Source organism: Nicotiana sylvestris, chromosome 4, assembly GCF_000393655.2.
Source record: "Nicotiana sylvestris chromosome 4, ASM39365v2, whole genome shotgun sequence".
NCBI classification, from domain to species: Eukaryota; Viridiplantae; Streptophyta; class Magnoliopsida; order Solanales; family Solanaceae; genus Nicotiana; species Nicotiana sylvestris.
Window position 1 is genome coordinate 102,009,839 of NC_091060.1, and position 22,667 is coordinate 102,032,505.

The window sequence follows — 22,667 nt, forward strand, 5'->3', positions numbered from 1 at the left end:
AAGATAATCAGTATTATTACCTAGAGCCTACCTTCAAAGTCCTGGATCATTACTCCTACACTCCTCGTTTTGACCTCCCTATTGAGACTGAGAAACCACCCAAAAACCAAGAACAGGAGGAGATGTTTAGGAAGGTGAGAATCCTGTAACAGTCGCTCAAAAATATGCAAGGATCGGGTGGCCAAGTGAGTGTAGCCTACAATGATCTGTGTTTGTTTCCGGACGTACAACTACCTGTTGGGTTCAAAATGCCCAAATTTGACTTGTATGATAGGCACAGAGATCACGTTGCCCACTTAAGGGGATTTTGCAGTAAAATAAGAGGAGCCGGTAGGAAAGATGAGTTGTTAATTGCATACTTTAGCCAGAGTCTGAGTGGTGCGGCATTGGAGTGGTACACTCATCAGGATCACAGCAGATGGTACACCTGGGATGATTTGGCCCAAGCATTCGCTCGACATTTCCTATACAACATAGAAATTGTTCCAGATCATTTGTCTTTGACTAAGATAGAGAAGAAGCCTAGTGAAAGTTTTAGGGAATATGGTTTCCGCTGGAGAGAACCGGCAACACGGGTTAACCCTCCAATGGAGGAGGATAAAATGGTGGAATACTTTATTCAGGCCTTGGAGCCTACTTACTTTGGTCATCTAATCTCGGCCATAGGTAAGTCTTTCAATGAAGTAGTAAAAATGGGAGGAATGGTAGAGGAAGGGCTCAAATCAAGCAAGATCGTGAGCTACTCTACCATCAAAGCAACTACGCATGCAATCCAGAATGGAACCGAAGGCGTGCTAGGGAAAAAGAAGAAAGAGGATGTCGCCATGGTCGTCAGGATCGTGGCACGGCCCGGGGGTTCTTCTACCCACTACACCTAACCTCAACCCTAGTGTCAAACCTATGCCCCAACTCCGTATAATCCACCCCAACACTATTTCCTACCACTAGAGCCTCAGTATTCAGTCAGGCCACCCCAATATCATGTCAATCATGCATAGTCATATGCTCAACCCCCTCCTCACCCGCAATGGCATGCCCCAGCTCCACAAAACCCTTACCCACCTCCACAAACATACCAAAACCCCACTGGTCCAAACTTTCGGGACAAGCTAGAATTCAAAAACAAAAGGTTGCAGCGGAAGAAAACTTTCACCCCACTTGGGGAATCTTATATCAGCTTATTTCAAAGGTTGAGGCAGTTGGATGTTCTGGGGCCAATTGAGTCAAAACTACCAAACCCCTCCAAAGAACCTGGATTATTCTCTCAGATGTGCGTATTGCTCTGATGCTCTGGAGCACGACATAGAAAAGTGTTGGCACTTGAAGAATGCCATCCAAGAGCTTATTGATACGAACCAAATTGTTGTTCAGAGCCCAGAAGCACCCAACATCAATCAGAACCCATTACCAGCCCATGCTGAAACGCACATGATTGAGATAGTGCACAAGAATGGGGAGCCCAAGAAGACTTCACAATCCGTCATGATGATCCGGTCTTGTGAAAGTAAGCCAGTCAAAGATCCGGTTGTCACAAAAGCAACCTCTTCGATAGCTGAAGGATTGGTAGACAAGTTGAGCATGCCAAATAATAAGCTAGCTGTGGTAGTTGAAAAGAGGTCCCCAAGTGACGTTGTAGCAAAGAAAGAAAAGCCAAAAGTAATCGTGCCGGAGGTATCAAGTAAGCCTATCATAATTGTGGAGGGTGCCCGCACGGACCCTATCATTATCAAACATGTGACCCAGCTGCCTCTGACTAACACCAAGGCTATCCCATAGAATTATGAGCGGGTGATAGTGACCTATAAGGGGAAGGAAGTGAAAGAGGAAGTTAACTAAGCCTAGGGATTAATTCATTCAGGGAGATGCTTTGCCCCAGAAGAGTTAAGAAAAGCTAAAACACTCAGAGACAATCCAGTTCTAGTGAAGAAATCGGTCACTGAAGAAGAGGCGGAGGAGTTTTTGAGAAAAATGAAGGTGAAATATTACTCCATCGTGGAATAGTTGAGAAAGACTCATGCTCAGATTTCCCTGCTATCATTGTTGATCCATTTAGACGAGCACTGTCGGGACCTTATGAAGATTCTTAATGAAGCTCATGTCCCTGACAAAATCACAGTGAACCATTTGGAGAAGATGTCCAATAAGATATTTGAGGCGAACGGGATCACATTCTCGTATAACGAAATGCCTTTGGAAGGTACCGAACACAACAAAGCTCTCTATCTTACGATGAAATGTGAAGATTCTGTGGTCACAAGGGTGTTAGTTGACAATGGTTCCAGTGCAAACATCTTACCTCTCTCTACTCTGAACAAGTTAAAAGTTGATGATGAAAGGATCCACAAGAACAGTATATGTGTCCGAGGTTTTGACAGAGGGGGAAAAGACTCTATTGGAAACATCATGCTCGAATTGACAATAGGACCAGTTGAATTTACCATGGAGTTCCAGGTACTGGATGTGGTTATTTCTTACAATTTGTTGTTGGGTGGGCCTTGGATACATGTTGGCAAAGCAGTTCTGTCTTCTCTACACCAGATGGTGAAGTTCGAGTGGGACAGACAAGAAATCGTCGTGCATGGTGATAAGAACTTATGTGCTTTCAATGATACATCTGTCCCGTTTATTGAGGCTGAAAAAGATAAAGGGCTGTGGGTCTATCAAGTTTCCAAAATAGTGTCGGTTGAAAAGGTTCCGGAAAGGGAATACATTCTAGGTCCAAAGCTAGCTTCTGCAACCGTCATGGTAGCAACTGAAATGTTGAAAAAAGGTTTTGTGCAGGGCAAGGGTCTGGGTGCATCTTTGCAAGGTATCGTGCAGCTAGTGTCTTTGCGTGAAAATATGGGTACATTTGGTCTGGGGTTCAAGCCTATAGGGGATGATGTAAAGAAGGCAAGAAAGCTAAAAAAGAAGGCATGGTCTCTACCTAAGCTAGTCCCACATCTCTCCAGGTCTTTCATCAAGGCAGGGGTCGTGAAGCGACCAGTGACAACAATTCCAAAGCCTGTGGTTGATTTTGATAAAGAATTGGTTAAAAGGTTCCACAGTTTATTTGATGAGGTGAACATGGTAGAAACTGGGGAAGGTTCCAGCAAAGTGGATGTGCAGTTTATTGGGTCAAAAGTGAAGCTTAACAATTGGGATGACACTCCTCTCCCTACCTGGAAGGAGTTTTGGTAGTATGCTTTATTTTCCTTTCAGTTTATCTAGATTATTCCAGGGTCGTAATTCAGATATTTATTTTTCGTTTGTTTTGATGTACAAACCCGTCTATCCTTTATTTTCATTGAAACGCAATTTCCCTTTTCCATTACTCCTGATAAGTGTCATCTTTTTTCTTTCTTTGTGTTGTTCTTTTAATGCTAGTATCAATGACATGACATGCATGAGGACTCTTCGGCCAAGTCTTAAAAGCCAATCTAACTCTGAAATAATAATCCAACAAATAGAGTGTGATGATGAAATAGAATATGATGAAGAGGAGGCATTTAAGGAAATTAGTAAAGAGCTAAGTCACTTTGAAGAGAAACCCAAGCCTAATTTGAATGAAACTGAAGCAATCAATTTAGGGGATCCAGATAATATCAGGGAAACTTGGAACGACAAATCAGGGAGGAAATAATCAAAGCACTGTTTTAATATAAAGACATTTTTGCATGGTCATATGACGACATGCCGCGTATAAGTACTGACTTGGTGTTTCACAAATTTCCCACTGACCCGGCATTCCCTCCCGTCAAGCAGAAGTTAAGAAAGTTCAAAACTGACATGAGTGTGAAGATCAAGGAAGAAATTACAAAGCAATTGGATGCAAAGGTCATTCGAGTCACGCGATACCCCACTTGGTTAGCTAATGTTGTGCATGTGCTAAAGAACGATGGCAAGTTTAGGATGCACATTGATTACCGCAATCTCAACAAAGAAGTCCAAATGATAATTTTCCATTGCCAAATATGCACATTTTGATTGACAACTGTGCCAAGCATGAGATCCGGTCTTTTGTGGATTGCTATGCGGGGTACCACCAGATCCTGATGGACGAGGAGGATGCAGAAAAGACATCATTCATCACACCCTGGGGAACTAATTGCTATCGGGTAATGCCATTTAGTTTGAAAACGCTGGGGCAACTTACATGAGGGCAATGACTACTGTGTTCCATGACATGATACATAAGGAGATTGAGGTTTATGTAGATGATGTGATCATAAAGTCAAAGCAGCAGGCCGACCATGTCAGAGATTTGTGGAAGTTTTTTTAGAGGCTCCGTAGGTACAATCTTAAGCTTAACCCTGCCAAGTGTGCATTTGGCGTTCCATCTTGAAAACTGGTGGAATTCATAGTCAGTCGGCGAGGCATTGAGTTGGATCCCTCAAAGATCAAAGATATCCAGGAGTTACCACCACCAAGGAATAAGACTGAGGTGATGAGTCTGCTCGGGCGTTTAAACTACATCAACAGGTTTATTGCTCAACTGACAACAACTTGTGAGCGCATCTTTAATTTGCTGAAAAAGGATGTTGCGGTCAAATGGACTGATGAGTGACAGGAGGCATTTGATAAGATCAAGGGTATTTGTCAAACCCACTTGTGTTGGTCCCACTGGAACCCGGGAGGCCTTTAATTCTTTATTTGACTGTCTTGAATAATTCATTCGGTTTTGTGTTGGGTCAACATGACATCACTAGAAGGAAGGCGCAAGCCATCTATTATCTCAACAAGGAGTTCACATCCTATGAGGTTAAGTACACTCCCTTTGAAAGGACATGTTGAGCCCTAAGTTGGTTAGCACAAAAGTTGAAACATTATCTATCGTCCTACACCACTTACCTCATTTCTTGTCTGGATCCTGTAAAGTATATCTTTCAGAAGCCTATGCCCACAGGAAGACTTGAAAAGTGGCAGATTTTGCTCACAGAATTTGACATCATATATGTGACTCGAACCGTGATGAAGACCCAAGCATTGGCCAATCATTTGGCCGAGAACCCGGTGGATGAAGAGTATGAACCATTGAGAACTTATTTTCTTGATAAAGAAGTAATGTATATTGATAAGGTTGAGCAGGATGAGAAGCCAGGTTGGAAACTTTTCTTTGATGGAGCGACAAACATGAAAGATGTGAGAATAGGTGTTGTGCTCATTTCTGAAATAGGGCATCACTACCCTGTTATGGCCCAGCTTCGTTTCTATTGTACTAACAACATGCCTGAGTACGAGGAATGCATTCTGGGTTTAAGGTTGGCAGTATATATGGGAGTCCAGGAAGTCTTAGTTTTGGGAGATTTGGATCTTTTGGTGCACCAGATTCAGGGAGAATGGGAGACTCAGGATTTAAAGATCATACCGTATCGACAATGTTTGCATGATCTTTGCCAACAATTCCGATCAATAGAATTCAGGCATATTCCAAGGATCCATAATGAGGTTGCCGATGCATTGGCTACCTTGGCGTCAATGTTGCATCATCTAGACAAAGCTTATGTTGACCCTTTGTATTTTCAAGTTCGTGATCAGCATGCCCTTTGTAATGTGGTTGAGGAAGAACTTGATGGTGAACCGTGGTTCCATAATATTAGAGAATACATCAGGATGGGGGTATATCTAGTACAAGCCACGGGTGATAAAAAAAATAATTAAGGTGCATAGTGGATTTTTCTTGAGCGGGGGCTAGTGGATTTTTCTTGAGCGGGGGCTAGTGGATCTTTCTTGAGCGAGGGAATCTTGTACAAAAGGACTCCAAATCTTGGACTATTTAGGTGCATATATGCTAAACAAGCCACGACTATAATGACAGAATTATATTCTGGAGTTTGCGGGCCTCATATGAGTGGGTATATTTTGGCAAAGAAAATTCTTCGAGCAGGTTATTATTGGCTCACCATGGAGCGAGATTACATCAGCTTTGTGCTCAAGTGTCATCAATGCCAGGTGCACGGATACTTGATTCATTCTCTGCCATATGAGTTGCATACAATGTCCGCACCGTGGCCCTTTGTTGCTTGAGGAATGGATGTCATTGGACCAATTGAGCCAGCGGCATCAAACGGGAACAAGTTTACTCTGGTGGCTATTGATTATTTCACTAAGTGGGTCGAAGCTATGACTTTCAAATCTGTGACCAAGAAGGCAATGTTCAATTTTGTTTATTCAAACATCATTTGTCGGTTTGGAATCCCCAAGGTAATCATCATGGACAATGGTTCTAATCTTAATAGCCATTTGATGAAAGAAGTATGTCAACTATTCAAGATTACGCATTGAAATTCCACTCCGTATCACCCCAAGTCAAATGGAGCTGCTGAGGCGGATAACAAGAACATAAAGAAGATACTTCAAAAGATGATGCAAGGTTCTAGGCAATGGCACGAAAAATTGCTTTTTACATTGCTGGGTTATCGCATTACTATTCGAACTTCAGTAGGTGCAACTTCTTATTTGTTGGTATATGGTACTGAAGTAGTGATACCCGCAAAAGTTAAAATTTCATCCCTTCAGATTGTTGCTGCAGCCAGAATTGATGATGATGAGTGTGTCAAAACCCATTTGGAGAAATTAAGTCTGATTGACGAGAAAAGACTGGCAGCAGTGTGTCATGGCTAGTTGTATCAAAAGAGAATGGCAAGATCATTCAACAAGAAAGTGTTTCCCCGGAAATTTGAAGTGGGTCAGCAAGTATTGAAACACATCCTTCCACATCAGGCTAAAGCAAAAGGCAAGTTTGCCCCAAATTGGTAGGGGATGTTCATTGTAACGAGAGTGTTATCCAATGTTCCTTTGTACTTAACAGATATAGAAGGCAAATGTATAGATATGGCTATCAATTCTGATGCGGTCAAAAGATATTATGTATGATTTCTTTGGTTTGTCTAAATTGTTTGTTTGTACTTAGCATGTTTTGAAGACTGGAATGACGAAGACGTTTTGTTCTGCTATCTAAACACTTTATCATTTGTTAACCCTTTGAACTCTATTTATTTTCTTATATACCCCTCTTTTGGATTCAGTGGCAAAGTTTAGAAACACAGATATAGAAGATAAATAATAAGAGAAAAGAGAAAAAAAATATGAGAAAAATAAAGAAAATTGAGAAAAAAGTAAGTAAAGCAAAAGAAAGAGAAGACAAATAAAAAAAAGAGAAAAAAGTGAGAAAAGAAAAAAGAAAGAAAAAGAAAAGACAAGTAACAAAAAATAAAGCAATTCCTATGTCATGAACTACGTTCGTCCTGATTCCTTTTAAGGATACGTAGGCAGCCTCACGGTTTAGTTCTTTCAAGTTCGGTCGAAAAGTTGTAATTTTGAACCAATTCAAGTTGTTTTGAGCCTTTACGATATCCTTTATTTATAACCCTATCCAAAAAGCCTACATTGCGATCCAAATAAAGACCTTCATATCAATCTTTGAGGGATGCCAAGTCAGACGAGATAGAGGTATGAGTCATCCGGGGCAGCACTCCATTCTACACCAGGAAAATGAATAAATAAGAGAGTCTTATTGGTGAAAACCCTCATGGGCATCGTAACGGGATGGTGAGTTGAGAGATGAACAAATGAGAGAGGTTTGTTTGTGAAACCCTTCAGGGCGCCGCAAGATGAACAATGTTAGTGACTTTGCAAAGAGATTGGATTAGGGGAACCCCGGACATAAAGTATGAAGACTGAAAGATGATTGGTTGAATGGTCTAGGCTGATTAGTCCGAAATGCATGTCATGATCATTGGTGCTAGCTGCCTCACTTAGATAATTCTCTTTTCCTTTTCTTCCTCAAACAGTCATCCCGTTTCGAGTTTTCTTCTTTATCCCTAACTTTCGAAGTCATTGAATTTCATTTTCTTTTAGGGTTTACTTCTCTAAGGCTTTTTCAATGGTAGCCTTGTTTAAGAAAATAATAAAGGATTTCAAAGCTTACTTCCAAATTGCACAAAGCAAAGTGCGGCCAAAGCATACCAGAAATAGCATGATGCAAAACGAAAATAAGGTGTTAGTGGAAGGTCGAATGGTTTCGTGAATTTTGGGGAAAATACAGAGGTTTAAATTGGAAGTATAGAAGTGTAAAATAGCAGGTTGAGTGTAGGGCACTCGGGTCATTCAGGGTCCTGTGATTGAGGGTCGATCAGAAGGTCAAACAGTTCTTTGCCAGTCCAAGGCACCTAATCAGAACAAAGCGTGGCAGTGGAAAAACCACCTTCAGCAACAATGGTGCAAACTAACCACCACGATTTCAAACTGATAAGATTTTCTTTGATTGAAATAGGGGAAGGAAATTCCATTTGTTTCGGAAGAACCTTCCGTAAGGAAAGCATGTGCCAGAAAGGTTTGCCATAAAATCTTCAGGACCCTCCTGGATATTGGGATCTAATTTAAAGTTTTCAGGACCCTACTGGATAATGGGATTTAGTTCAAAATTTTCAAGGTCCTCCTAAATAATGAGATTTAATTGTAAAAGTTCTCAGGACCCTCCCGGATAATGGGACCTAGTTAAAATTCAAGACCTTCATTGATAATAAGATTTAGCGTAAGTTCTACCGTTTAGGAAATATAAGTTAGCTTTGAAGTTTTTCACTTGTAGGATGGGATTTAATTTTCAGGGCCCTCCTGAATAATGAGATTTAGCTTTTAAAATTCTTAGAGCTCTTTTGGGTAACATGATTCGATTAACACTCATAGATATGCCCAGATACCAAACTAGGGGAAAAGTTTCATTTGTTTTGTCTGTTTTGCTGTAATTAGGCGCCCACCTGGAGAACAAGGGAATACAGTTCAAGTTTGGGCAATCAGGCGCCCACCTGGAGAACAAAGGAATACAGTTCATGTTTTGGCAATCAGGTGCCAACTTAGAGAACAAGGGAATACAGTTTCAAGTTTTGGCAATCAAGCGCTATAGTTTCAAGTTTTGGCAATCAGGCGCCCACCTAGAGAACAAGGGAATACAGTTCAAGTTTTGACAATCAGGCGCCCACCTGGAGAACAAGGAATACAGTTTCAAGTTTTGGCAATCAGACGCCCTCCTGGAGAACAAGGGAATACAGGTTCAAGTTTTGGCAATCAGGCGCCCACCTGGAGAACAAAGGAATACAGTTCAAGTTTCGGCAAACAGGCACCCACCTGAAGAACAAGGGAATACCGTTAAAGTTTTTGCAATCAGGGGCCTACTTGGAGAACAAGGGAATACAGTTCAACTTTCAGCAATCAGGCGCCCACCTGGAAAACAAGGGAATACAGTTCAAGATTCGGCAATTAGGTGCCCACCTGGAGAACAAGGGAATACAATTCAAGTTTCGGCAATTAGGCGCCCACCTGGAGAACAAGGGAATACAGTTCAAGTTTCGGCAGTCAGGCGCCCACCTGGAGAACAAGGGAATACAGTTCAAGTTTCGGCAATCAGGCGCCCACCTAGAGAACAACGAAATATAGTTCAAGTTTTTGCAATCAGGTGCCCACCTGGAGAACAAGGGAATACAGTTCAATTTTTGGCAATCAAGCTCCCACATAGATAACAAGGGAATGCAGGTTCAAGTTTTGGCAATCAGGCGCCCACCTGGAGAACAAGGGATTACAATTTAACTTTTGGCAATCAGGTGCCCACTTGAAAAATAAGGGAATACAGTTCAAGTGTTGGCAATCAGGTGCCTACTTGGAGAACAAGGGAATACCGTTCATGTTTTGGCAATCAGGCGCCTACTTGGCGAACAAGGGAATATAGTTCAAGTTTTGGTAATCAGACACCCACCTGGAGAACAAGGAAATATAGTTCAAGTTTTGGCAATCAGGCGCCCACCTAGAGAACAACGGAATACAGTTCAAGTTTTGGCAATCAGGCGCCCACCTGGAGAATAAGGGAATATAGTTTCAAGTTTTGGCAATCAGGCACCTACCTAAAGAACAAGGGAATACAGTTCAAGTTTCGGCAATCAGGCGCCTACCTGGAGGATAAGGGAATACAGTTCAAGTTTTGGCAATCAGGCGCCCACCTAGAAAACAAGAAAATTCATTTCAAAAATCCAATTCGAGTTAGCAATATCAGAAGCTTGCCTCGAGAGTGTAAGTCAACAGTTCAAGATGCACAACAGAACTGAAGAAGCTGCAAGACCAAGTTTGAAGATGTGTAGATAGGATAATTGTAATTCATAGATCATAGTTTAGCCTAGCTTCTTTTTATTTTGTCTCGGTGTAATAAGGAGTTCAGCAAGTAGTAGCAATAGCAACAGTGAAATCACATCTTCCTAGTAGTCCCAGCTACCAAAACTTCCCAAACTACACTGACCTGATTCCTTTATAGCTAAGGATATGTAGGCAACCTCAGAAGCAATGTTCGGTCAGATCGTTCAAATATGCTTCCCATGGAGTATTCAAACGTGCAAAAATCGCTCGTATCCGCTCACTTTTTCTTTGCCCAAAAACTCTTCGTGTTTCCGAGCAAAGAGGGGCAGCTGTGAGCACCTAATATTTGCCCTATGTGAAATACTTCTACAAATTAAAGAAATAGAGTTTTTTCCAATTGTTTGCAATTTTATAGGATTTTTGTAGGAATTTGTGTTAATTGTTTGCATTTCTGTGCATGATTACTTTTATTAAATCATGAAAAATACAAAAATTGCCATGCATTGCATCTAGATTTTGTTTCCATATTTTTAGGATTAATTAGTTAATTAATGGTTCTACTAAAATGAAAATCACAAAAATGGTTCATTTTTGCATCTTTTAGCTTTTAATTCTAGATCAATCGATTTTCTCTTTAATTTAGGATCCATTAATTTTTATAAATTTTATAATTTGATAATTAGTTTGATTTTACAGCTTAGATCAATTTAGGGTTTAATTTAAGATTTTTATTAATTAAATAAAAAGAAAAGAAAATAAAAGAAAAAGGATTAAAAGGGAAAAAGAAAAGAAGGATGTTTTTTTTAAAGTTGATTAGGCCAGTTTTACACCCCAAACCCACCCCAAATCCAAGCCCAAACTTGAATTACCCGGTCCAGGTCCCCACCACCACCAAACGACATCGTTTATGTCCCTTTTCATCACAGTCGTTGATCTTGTGTGATCCAACGGCTGTGAACTAGGCATTAATCTTGTATAAAACTGTCTGAAAATCGATTCATCCCCATTCGACCCCCCGCCCCCCATTTCACCATCATCTCCATATCTAAACCAAACCCTAGCTGCCCCAAGAACCCCCGCATCCCGCGCCACTAACCACCACGGAAAATCGCCTCACCGCGGTTCCGGTGCTCCAAACACCCCAAATTAACACCCCATAGTCTCCACTACCTCCCCTTTCCGAATCCACATATATTTTCTCCAAAATCCCCACCCAAATCCTCGAATGTTATATCTAAAAATCAGAGTCCAAACCCTAATCCCTCCAAATCAATCCAAAATTTTACCAGGCCATCTCCTCACTCCCCTCACCCCTAATACCTTGCAGGTTCTCCTAAAAGGACCCTCAAAATCAAATATTTTTAGATCGAGAATCTGAAAACCCTAAAAGCCTATACTGAGTGATTCCAGAAGTTTAAATGGTTTAGACCAACATAAGTCACTTGCTCTTAACAGGAGCAATTGATTCATGTGGGTTTTATTTATTTTTCAAACCTACCTTAACCAGTTCAAGCTCCGGCCAAGTCCTCCGAGTCCAATTTGTTTCTTACCTTAGCATAGGTAATCTCTTGCTTTGTTTATATTTCTCTTTTCTTTGCCATTTTTTCTTTTCTTTGATTGTCCTCATGTGTTTGTTCTTTTGGTAGCTGCATGACTTAGGTTATTATTTTGTTCAAAATTACTTATTTACTCTTGCCTTTAGTGACTTAGACTAATCAGTAATTTTTTTAGGGTTAATTTGTGCATTTTTATCATAGTCATTGATTGGTCAGTTTGTCATTTTAGGGTTTATTACTATTGGTTTAGCTAATTTAATTTTAAAATCAGCATGTTAGTTTCCTGTTGTTGTTTTGATTCCCTGATATAATGATGTTAGTTTGGTTCAAAAGGTTTAACTCTTAGAAAACCGCTCATTACTCAGTAATTCTGGATTCATGTTAGTATTAGGTTCAAATGTTTCTGTTTTGTCTTGTTTTTTATTTCAAGTTCATGCTAAAAGAATTTAGGTTTAGTTAAAAGCTTAATTTAATTAGGATTTGTTCATTTTGATATTTTTTGACTTTAATTCAGATTTTGGTGTTATTTGCTTTAGTTTGTAATTGCTAAAAATATCTTGGGGTTTAATTGAATAGATGAAAACTTAGAAGGGTAGTTTGGGAAATGGAAATCAGATTTTTAGAAAGGAAGCTTCTAGAATCTGGGGCAGCTAGCCTAATTTTGGCCAGCACAAATGCTGGAGCCAATCAAAAGCTGCCATCTATATGAATTTTGTTAAAACAAGATGCCATGTGAGGGAATAATTCCCATTTCGTTTTTAGCAGCACATGGCACTCTTAAGAGCTATATATAGACCTTTTCTTTCACACAAAAATCCGAGATTCAGACTCTGAAAATTACCCCAAACGTTTCTGTACTATTTTGAGTCTTTTTATGATATTCCACAAGAAGAGCTAGCACAAGTTTTTTTAAAAAATTCTTGAATTCTTAAGGTATTTAAGCATGGTTAAAGTTTGGATCTGGTTTATTGTTGTTGATCTCATGTTCTTGCTACTCTTGGTTGATATAGGCTGATGTTTTCATTAGCTCTGTTGTGCTGAATCCTTACCCCCTTTTTGCTTTGTTGTTGTATTCAGGTACTTCTTGGACCGTGATGATTACTAAAGTGCAAGTATGTTTGTTCTTTTGATACATGTATTTGTAATAAGGAATTTAGTGTTTGAGAAATGGATTTTCAGTTTCTTTACATGTGTTTTCTCTTGACTTACCTAGCTCCTTATTAGTTTTCTTTGGTTTCTTTAAGCTGTTCTGAGATCTGTCAAAGAGCAGTAGTTTTGTAGGGAATTTCATATATTAAGGTTTAGATTAGTCCACCGTCCCTTTAAATTTAAGAATGTTGATTTAGGCATCATGTATTCTGTTTTGGCTGTTGAACCTACGTAGTTTAATCGTTTATTTTCAGCACTACTAAAGTAATCTTTTGATATGAGAATTAGTATGCTTAATGAGTAGTTTAAAATTCATGTTCATATTACTACTACTTGTAGCAGGTCATTTAAATATGGTTCATAATCTGGGTGTTCATGTCTAGAATTCTTTTACTGTTTTGCCATGGATGATTTAGAAGGAGACAGGGTCTGTTGGGGCCTCAATACTGAAGGTTTTTCTTCTTAAAGGCGATTGGGCCTAGCCTTGGTTTATATGAGGCAGTCTGCTTTAGAAATGGGCTCATCTATTTGTTCTTGTTTTATTTTCGCTCCTTGGGCTCTATTCTGAACCCTATTATATCCATCATTGTCAATTTGTTAGGATTTGTATAATGGAAGTGTTTCTTTCTTAAGACTGAAAGTTTGATCATGGGCCCAATCTTTGGCCCTTTGAAATTATGGTGACCTCTTGCCTTTGTCCTCATCGCTGGGCTTGATGTTGAGCCCAGTTTCTCTTGTTTTCCTTTTCGAGTTCTTTAAATAATATTGGGCCTATTGCTGGCCCAGAATTCCTTTAAATAAATAAGTACCTAGTATATTATCCAAAACATGCTATAACTAGTTGGGTTAGATTGAGCTTTAATTGTGCTAAGCCTTAACATCTTTAGGCCTAATTGAGTATTAATTCTTAAAAATGGATCGAGGTGTGCCATCCATAATTAAGATCACCCATGGACCTCACAAATATTCTAACTTAGATACTAAAAATGAATACTCGTAGTTTGCTTTAGACACGTTTAATATAACGTCATGATTGTGGACATGTTTGCGTTACATAATTACGATTCTAAAAATAAAATCGGAGTATGCGTTCGCACAAATTCAATCAAACTTTCTTAATAATAATAAAGCGTTATTAATTGTGGACACGTTCGCGTGACATAATTTTTGACGCGCCAAAGAAATGGGTACACGTACGCGTGACCTGTTATTAAGATAATTTCTTAATTAAAAGAGGCAGATGCACATAGGTTCTAAAATGAGTAATTATACAATTTGATTAAGTAAAGTATAATCAAAGCGACCGTGCTAAAACCACGGAATTCGGGAATGCCTAATACCTTCTTCCGGGTTAACAGAATTCTTTACTCGGATTTCTGTATTCGCAGACCATAAATAAGAGTCAACTTCCTCGATTCGGGATTTTAAACTGGTGACTTGGGACACCGTGAATTATCCTAAGCGGCGACTCTGAATTTAATATAAATAATCCTATTTTGATTGTCACTTAAATTGGAAAAAACTCCCTTATACCCTTCTGGGATAGTAAAAAGGAGGAGTGACAACAAGCATCACATATATGATTTCTAGAGAAATTTAATTTAGGTAAGCCAATAACTAACTTATGCTTGGAAAGTTTTTCTATCAGATGCATGCTTGCATGACCATGTTTCCTATGCCATAACCAGGGATCATCAAATTGGAAGTTAAACAGATATGACCATCAATATTTTCAAAAGCATCAAGAATGTAAACGTTTCCATACCTTTTACCTGGAAGGATTGTTTTATCTGTCTCATCTTCAATAGCACAACCTATTTTCTTGAACTTTACCTTATATCCTGAGTCGCATAACTGACTTATGGTCAGAAGGTTAAAATTAAGCTCATCAACTAGATAAACCTTAGTGATATCACAATTGTTATTGAAGGGAATTGTACCGGCACCGATTTTTTTTCCCTTTGAATCATCGCCAAACTTAACGCTTCCTCCGTCTATTTTTGTAACTTCTTTGAACAGGTTTTTATCACCTATCATGTGGCTGGAACACACACGGTCTAAGTACCATTTTCTTTTGCGATTTCCTTTGTGGTGTTCCTGCAAAATATAGTGATCACTTTCTTATAGGTACCCAAGCTTGCTTGGGTCCTGGTTGGTTAGTGTTACTAGGTTCAGGATCATTTTTGGGTTTCCAAATCCATCCTGAAATATTAGACTTACGAAAATGACAATAAGAGTATTTATGTCCAGTTTTATTGCTGTAGTGACACGTAATTCCAGACCCATTTTTGGGTCTTTAGGTTGTGTTAGTACTAGTAGACTCAATTCTGGCTGGTCCTTTTTCCAGTTGACTTGTAAGTCGTCTGGTTTGAGCTGATTGAACTATGATTGGGGGATTTGCGCATGCCACTGAATTTCATTTGCGATTCCTCAAACATTTCTTGAAGTACTTCTTTTTCGATTTCACATACTTCATGTTTGAGTTTCCAGTCTTTTATTTCTTTGTTGAGTCTCTTTAGTTCATCCATCATTTTTTGAGACTCTTTCAAAGTGAGATCAAGAATACCCTACAGTTCAATACATCTTTAACAATTATAAGACCTTACCTCGTTTGTTTCACCTCGAGCCATGAAGCAATATTCATTGTTGTCTTTGCATTCATCGTCTGAAGTATCCTTATCTATCCAGCATCTTGAAAGTTTGTTCATATCGTTTTCCAGAATTGTCATGAAGCAAAGATTTGCTACTTCTTCGTATTTTGAACTGTCTTCATCACTCCAACTTCCAAATGATTTGTTTTTGTTCAAACCTCTGGAGATTTTTCTTTTTAGATCTGGACATTCGACTTGAATATGTCCAAATCATCCACACTCATAACATTTCCCATCATTCTTATCTTGTTCGTTGTATTGCCTGATTTGCTTAGGTGGAATCCTTTCACTTTTCTTATTCCTGAATCTTTTAATTAAGTCATCCATGTTTCTTGACATCATAGCAATTTCTTCTCGAAGGGTTTTAGGATCATCATTGATATCATTCTCAGCTATCTCAGTTGTGGCCTTGCATGTAACTGTTTTCTCCTTTTCTTCTTGGTTTGTTTTCTTGAGATGCGTCTTTTCGAAGGCTATGAGTTCTCCACGAAGTTCATCATAAGATAATTTATTAAGATCCTGTTATTCAAGTGTGACTACTTTAGTTTGCTAAGTGTTTGGTAAACTTCTAAGAATCTTTCTAACTTGATCACCACTTGAGTATGGTTTGCCAAAAACCTTTAGGTCGCTAATCATTTTACTGAATCTGGCAAACATTTCCTCAATGGATTCTCCTTCTTTCATCTGGAAGAGTTCATAATCGTGAACCAACATGTTGATATGTGTTTCCTTCACTTTGTTGGTTCCTTCATATATAACTTCAAGCTATTTCACATTTCTTTGGCTGTATCACAGTTGGAGATTTTTTCATATTCTTCACCACTTGTAGCATTATAGAGCAAATTTCTTACCTTGTTGTTGACATGCACAACCGCCATTTGCTCATCTATATATAAGTCTATATCTTTAGGATGTGCAAGAGGTTGAGCAGCAGCCGATAGAGGATAGTTCCCCTTTTTGATGACTCTCCACACTTTAACATCATATGCCTCTGCATATATTTCCATACGTACTTTCCAGTGGGAGAAATACTATCCATTGAAGTATGGTGGCCTTACTTGGGAAGTACCTTCTTGAAAAAGTGCTCCTATGATAACTTGATTAGCCATGATCTTTTCTCACAAACTGTTAAGCCAAAAAAAAAGTGTGAGCCTTGCTCTGATACCAATTGAAAGTACAAGAGAGGGGGGTTAATTTTTTATTCTTAATCTTAATAGCTATCAGTTGACTAGTTTTACGATTAGTCGACTCGATATAAGAACTTGATACTAGTTAAAACAGAATTTAAGATGAAGAAATTAAAATGCGGGAATTAAAGACACCATAGTTTTTATACTGGTTCGGATTCAATGAATCCTAGTCTAGTCCCCTTGGGTTGCAAGGGAGTTCTTTTTCACTGAATGAGTTTCTTCGAGAGTACAAAGAATGGTGTGATCTACACCGATCACTTAGTTCCTATTTCATTCGTTTCTTTTGATACAATGCCCCACTAATGTTGTTCTCTGTTTCTTCTCTAACTTGTTACACAGTAGATCTAGTAGAGCTACAATTTTTGTTTTTAGTAGAATAAAAAGAGGGTATTTGGTTCGATCAAAGTATGTGGCTCTAGGGTATAAATACAAGTTTAAATACTTTGAGAGATGCTTGGTTTCTGGAGAGATTTGATCCTTGTAGAGAAATTGGTTCTTTCCAAGAATAAGGTTATACAACAACGACTATGTTTACAAGAGATTTGAATGATTTTCCATATATGCTTCCCAACATCGTGCACCTTCCATATTTGGATACGCTCGATTCCTTAAGTATAGGCATGATTGATTCCATATTGGCTTTGATTGATTTCTCTAATTCCGGATTGCCTTCGCTTCCATCTCGTAGTTAACAATTGATTCCTTAATCATCTCTGATTGATGTTGTCCATGAGTTCTTGCACATAAAACAGATATATATTATTTGCATCATTAAAATCAGATCTAACAATTTTCCCAACCTTTTGAACGACATGGCGTTATTTTCAACAAACAAGCCATAGAAAAGGGTCCCAGAACATTAGGAAACTATAAATTTTGGCGGCCATGGTATTATTTACGCAAAACGACATAGTTTCCGATGGTTTTGCAGTTGGACCTATCCTTTTATGCAGTCATTAATTTGTTTCGAAGGAGAGATCATTGAAATTTTTTTTAAAAATAATAATCCAGGTGTTCATACTTTTTCAGTGGCCTAGCCAAAGATTTCACAGTTCATCATTTTTCTGTCAATAATAGAGGCACATAAAGGCTTTGCTTTGAAGTCTTTGGTATGGATTAGGGTGGCAATTTGAGCCCAAACCTATCTAATCCGCCCAGAGATTAATGAGTTGGGTTACAAATATTTTAGCTCATGAATTAATTTGGGCTGAGCCCAAGTTACTCATTATATTTTATAGCTCATTCTGACCCATTAAGTAGCCCAAATACAACCTATGAAACTCACCTAAAACAAAGGATATCTCAACCCAACTTATATTGAAATTTATTTAATTGCCCCAGTTTTACTTCTTTTTTTTGTGCATTTTTAATTTTATGTTCTTTTGTTTTTTTGCACCATCCACCCACCCTACCCCCTCCCGCAAAACCCCTTCCTCTCAAAAAGAAATTTTTTACCTTTTTTTTTGTATTTTTAATTTTCTATTTATTTTTTCTGCAACACCAACCCCCCTCTCAACCCCCTCAAAAAATTTTTTTTACTTTTTTTTGTATTTTTAATTTTCTGTTTTTTTTCTGCCCATTTGCCACCCCTAACTATGGATACCAAATACAAGTGTACATAAAGGAATACTTAGGATGTAGTTCAAATGAAAATATAAAAAAAAAAATACGTAGTTCAAAAGAAGTTAGGTAAAGGCCCTTCTTTCCATGTACTGCAATTGTAAAATCAAGATTAAAAGTTTCTTGAATATCCGTTAACGTAATGAAAAAAAACCTCGAAAAGAAATACAGTAAATAATTACCAAATATTTGTCTTTAAGTTGGAAGTGAATCAGATTTTACTAATAACAACTTACTATTTATAATAATAAAGAAGGAAACAAATTTAAAAAGAAAACCCTGGAGTTTCATTTCCCCCCTATATAAACTCATGCTTTACCACTCTTTCATATAACATATCCCAAGTTGTGGCCGTCGCACTCATGAAGAGCGCTCAAGACAATAACAGTGAAGATGAAGATGTTGGAATCCATTTCCAATTCATCAAAATTGAATCAATGAGTCACCATGTTAAAGTATTGGATTTATCGTCTCGCGCTTCTTAATTAACCATTTCTGTTATTTGATACTAACATTGTGCTCTCTTTTTGTTCTTTGATTTCTAACCCTAGACCCCATCGATGTGCTTATGTTGTGATGCCTTGGGGCTTAATTAACTCTTTCTTGCAAATACCCCATGCTTCCAAATATCATTACATGTAAAAGAAATATGTTTTTTAAGGATAAAAAGAAGAATAATGCTTGAAAATAAAATTGATACACACTTTCCATCCCATTTTGCATAATTTTTTCGTCTCATTTGTTGAAGTTAATTAAAAGCATAAAGCTAATTCTTTTAAGTATTCTTCTATATTGATTGAATAGTTTTTTTCCGTAAACCATCTCTTATTTAAACAGTAGCACAAAGAGTGTCATGCTATGAATTGAAGATTTGGCTTATCTATCATCAACGGTTTTAGGTGGATTCAGTGTTTGAGTTGTCTTTTATTTCAATTTAGTGTTCGCAAGCAATTGCCAAAATTTTGTGCGAGCAACCAACCATATATGTTTGCAATCTGATTTCCCTTGGAAAGTGTGCAGGTAAAGCAATTACATTTAGAATTTGCTTTAATATGGATAAACTAATGATGATATTGAAGGTTGAAAATTTGATTTCTTTTATCTTTTGCAGACAGATTATGCACTTTCAGTTTGTAAAAATTAAAGCAACCCTGTGAATGTCCTTCACCTTTCGTGGAGGCTTCAATTCAGATGCTGCAGAATTAACCACAACAACAACCGCGGCAACAGCAACAACATCATCAACAGCAACATCAACAGCTGCAACAGCAACAACAACAACAGCAGCAGCAACAGTAGCAACAGCAACAGCAAAAGAGGAATTAGCAGTAGAGTAGCACAACCTATTTTCTTGAACTTTACCTTATATCCTGAGTCGCATAACTGACTTATGGTCAGAAGGTTAAAATTAAGCCCATCAACTAGATAAACCTTAGTGATATCACAATTGTTATTGAAGGGGATTGTACCGGTACCGATTATTTTTCCCTTTGAATCATCGCCAAACTTAACGCTTCCTCCGTCTATTTTTGTAACTTCTTTGAACAGGTTTTTATCACCTATCATGTGGCTGGAACACACACTGTCTAAGTACCATTTTCTTTTGCGATTTCCTCTGTGGTGTTCCTGCAAAATATAGTGATCACTTTCTTATAGGTACCCAAGCTTGCTTGGGTCCTGGTTGGTTAGTGTTACTAGGTTCAGGATCATTTTTGGGTTTCCAAATCCATCCTGAAATATTAGACTTACGAAAATGACAATAAGAGTATTTATGTCCAGTTTTATTGCTGTAGTGACACGTAATTCCAGACCCATTTTTGGGTCTTTCAGTTGTGTTAGTACTAGTAGACTCAATTCTGGCTGGTCCTTTTTCCAGTTGACTTGTAAGTCGTCTGGTTTGAGCTGATTGAACTATGATTGGGGGATTTGCGCATGCCACTGAATTTCATTTGCGATTCCTCAAACATTTCTTGAAGTACTTCTTTTTCGATTTCACATACTTCATGTTTGAGTTTCCAGTCTTTTATTTCTTTGTTGAGTCTCTTTAGTTCATCCATCATTTTTTGAGACTCTTTCAAAGTGAGATCAAGAATACCCTGCAGTTCATTACATCTTTAACAATTATAAGACCTTACCTCGTTTGTTTCACCTCGAGCCATGAAGCAATATTCATTGTTGTCTTTGCATTCATCGTCTGAAGTATCCTCATCTATCCAGCATCTTGAAAGTTTGTTCATATCGTTTTCCAGAATTGTCATGAAGCAAAGATTTGCTACTTCTTCGTATTTTGAACTGTCTTCATCACTCCAACTTCCAAATGATTTGTTTTTGTTCAAACCTCTGGAAATTTTTCTTTTTAGATCTGGACATTCGACTTGAATATGTCCAAATCTTCCACACTCATAACATTTCCCATCATTCTTATCTTGTTCGTTGTATTGCCTGATTTGCTTAGGTGGAATCCTTCCACTTTTCTTATTCCTGAATCTTTTAATTAAGTCATCCATGTTTCTTGACATCATAGCAATTTCTTCTCGAAGGGTTTTAGGATCATCATTGATATCATTCTCAGCTATTTCAGTTGTGGCCTTGCATGTAACTGTTTTCTTCTTTTCTTCTTGGTTTGTTTTCTTGAGATGCGTCTTTTCGAAGGCTATGAGTTCTCCACGAAGTTCATCATAAGATAATTTATTAAGATCATGTTATTCAAGTGTGACTTTTTTAGTTTGCTAAGTGGTTGGTAAACTTCTAAGAATCTTTCTAAATTGATCACCACTTGAGTATGGTTTGCCAAAAACCTTTAGGTCGCTAATCATTTTACTGAATCTGGCAAACATTTCCTCAATGGATTCTCCTTCTTTCATCTGGAAGAGTTCATAATCGTGAACCAACATGTTGATATGTGTTTCCTTCACTTTGTTGGTTCCTTCATATGTAACTTCAAGCTATTTCACATTTCTTTGGCTGTATCACAGTTGGAGATTTTTTCATATTCTTCACCACTTGTAGCATTATAGAGCAAATTTCTTACCTTGTTGTTGACATGCACAACCGCCATTTGCTCATCTATATATAAGTCTATATCTTTAGGATGTGCAAGAGGTTGAGCAGCAGCCGATAGAGGATAGTTTCCCTTTTTGATGACTCTCCACACTTTAACATCATATGCCTCTGCATATATTTCCATACGTACTTTCCAGTGGGAGAAATACTATCCATTGAAGTATGGTGGCCTTACTTGGGAAGTACCTTCTTGAAAAAGTGCTCCTATGATAACTTGATTAGCCATGATCTTTTCTCACAAACTGTTAAGCCAAAAAAAAAGTGTGAGCCTTGCTCTGATACCAATTGAAAGTACAAGAGAGGGGGGTTAATTTTTTATTCTTAATCTTAATAGCTATCAGTTGACTAGTTTTACGATTAGTCGACTCGATATAAGAACTTGATACTAGTTAAAACAGAATTTAAGATGAAGAAATTAAAATGCGGGAATTAAAGACACCATAGTTTTTATACTGGTTCGGATTCGATGAATCCTAGTCTAGTCCCCTTGGGTTGCAAGGGAGTTCTTTTTCACTGAATGAGTTTCTTCGAGAGTACAAAGAATGGTGTGATCTACACCGATCGCTTAGTTCCTATTTCATTCGTTTCTTTTGATACAATGCCCCACTAATGTTGTTCTCTGTTTCTTCTCTAACTTGTTACACAGTAGATCTAGTAGAACTACAATTTTTGTTTTTAGTAGAATAAAGAGAGGGTATTTGGTTCGATCAAAGTATGTGGCTCTAGGGTATAAATACAAGTTTAAATACTTTGAGAGATGCTTGGTTTCTGGAGAGATTTGATCCTTGTAGAGAAATTGGTTCTTTCCAAGAATAAGGTTATACAACAACGACTATGTTTACAAGAGATTTGAATGATTTTCCATATATGCTTCCCAACATCGTGCACCTTCCAGATTTGGATACGCTCGATTCCTTAAGTATAGGCATGATTGATTCCATATTAGCTTTGATTGATTTCTCTAATTTCGGATTGCCTTCGCTTCCATCTCGTAGTTAACAATTGATTCCTTAATCATCTCTGATTGATGTTGTCCATGAGTTCTTGCACATAAAACAGATATATATTATTTGCATCATTAAAATCAAATCTAACAAGTTTCCCAACATTTTGAACGACATGGCGTTATTTTCAACAAACAAGCCATAGAAAAGGGTCCCAGAACATTAGGAAACTATAAATTTTGGCGGCCATGGTATTATTTACGCAAAACGACATAGTTTCCGATGGTTTTGCAGTTGGACCTATCCTTTTATGCAGTCATTAATTTGTTTTGAAGGAGAGATCATTGAAATTTTTTTTAAAAATAATAATCCAGGTGTTCATACTTTTTCAGC

The 22,667-nt window shown here is 38.0% G+C and overlaps 2 protein-coding genes and 1 long non-coding RNA gene across 3 annotated transcripts; 2 read left to right on the plus strand and 1 right to left on the minus strand.

Moving 5' to 3' along the window:
- Positions 1–248: 248 nt before the first annotated feature.
- LOC138889915 (uncharacterized) lies at positions 249–3,622 on the plus strand. Its single transcript, XM_070173260.1, has 6 exons — positions 249–666; positions 1,307–1,678; positions 1,859–1,974; positions 2,080–2,174; positions 2,283–3,176; positions 3,367–3,622. Exons 1-6 carry the CDS (start codon positions 249–251, stop codon positions 3,620–3,622), a joined length of 2,151 nt encoding a protein of 716 aa, XP_070029361.1.
- Positions 3,623–12,475: 8,853 nt separating this feature from the next.
- On the plus strand, positions 12,476–13,070 carry LOC138889036 (uncharacterized). Its single transcript, XR_011406594.1, has 2 exons — positions 12,476–12,590; positions 12,735–13,070. It is a non-coding gene; the product is annotated as an uncharacterized lncRNA (long non-coding RNA).
- Positions 13,071–14,450: 1,380 nt separating this feature from the next.
- Positions 14,451–15,514, minus strand: LOC138889916 (uncharacterized). Its single transcript, XM_070173261.1, has 2 exons — positions 15,413–15,514; positions 14,451–14,903 (listed from the first exon to the last, which is right to left on the minus strand). Exons 1-2 carry the CDS (start codon positions 15,512–15,514, stop codon positions 14,451–14,453), a joined length of 555 nt encoding a protein of 184 aa, XP_070029362.1.
- Between the last annotated feature and the right edge of the window lie 7,153 nt (positions 15,515–22,667).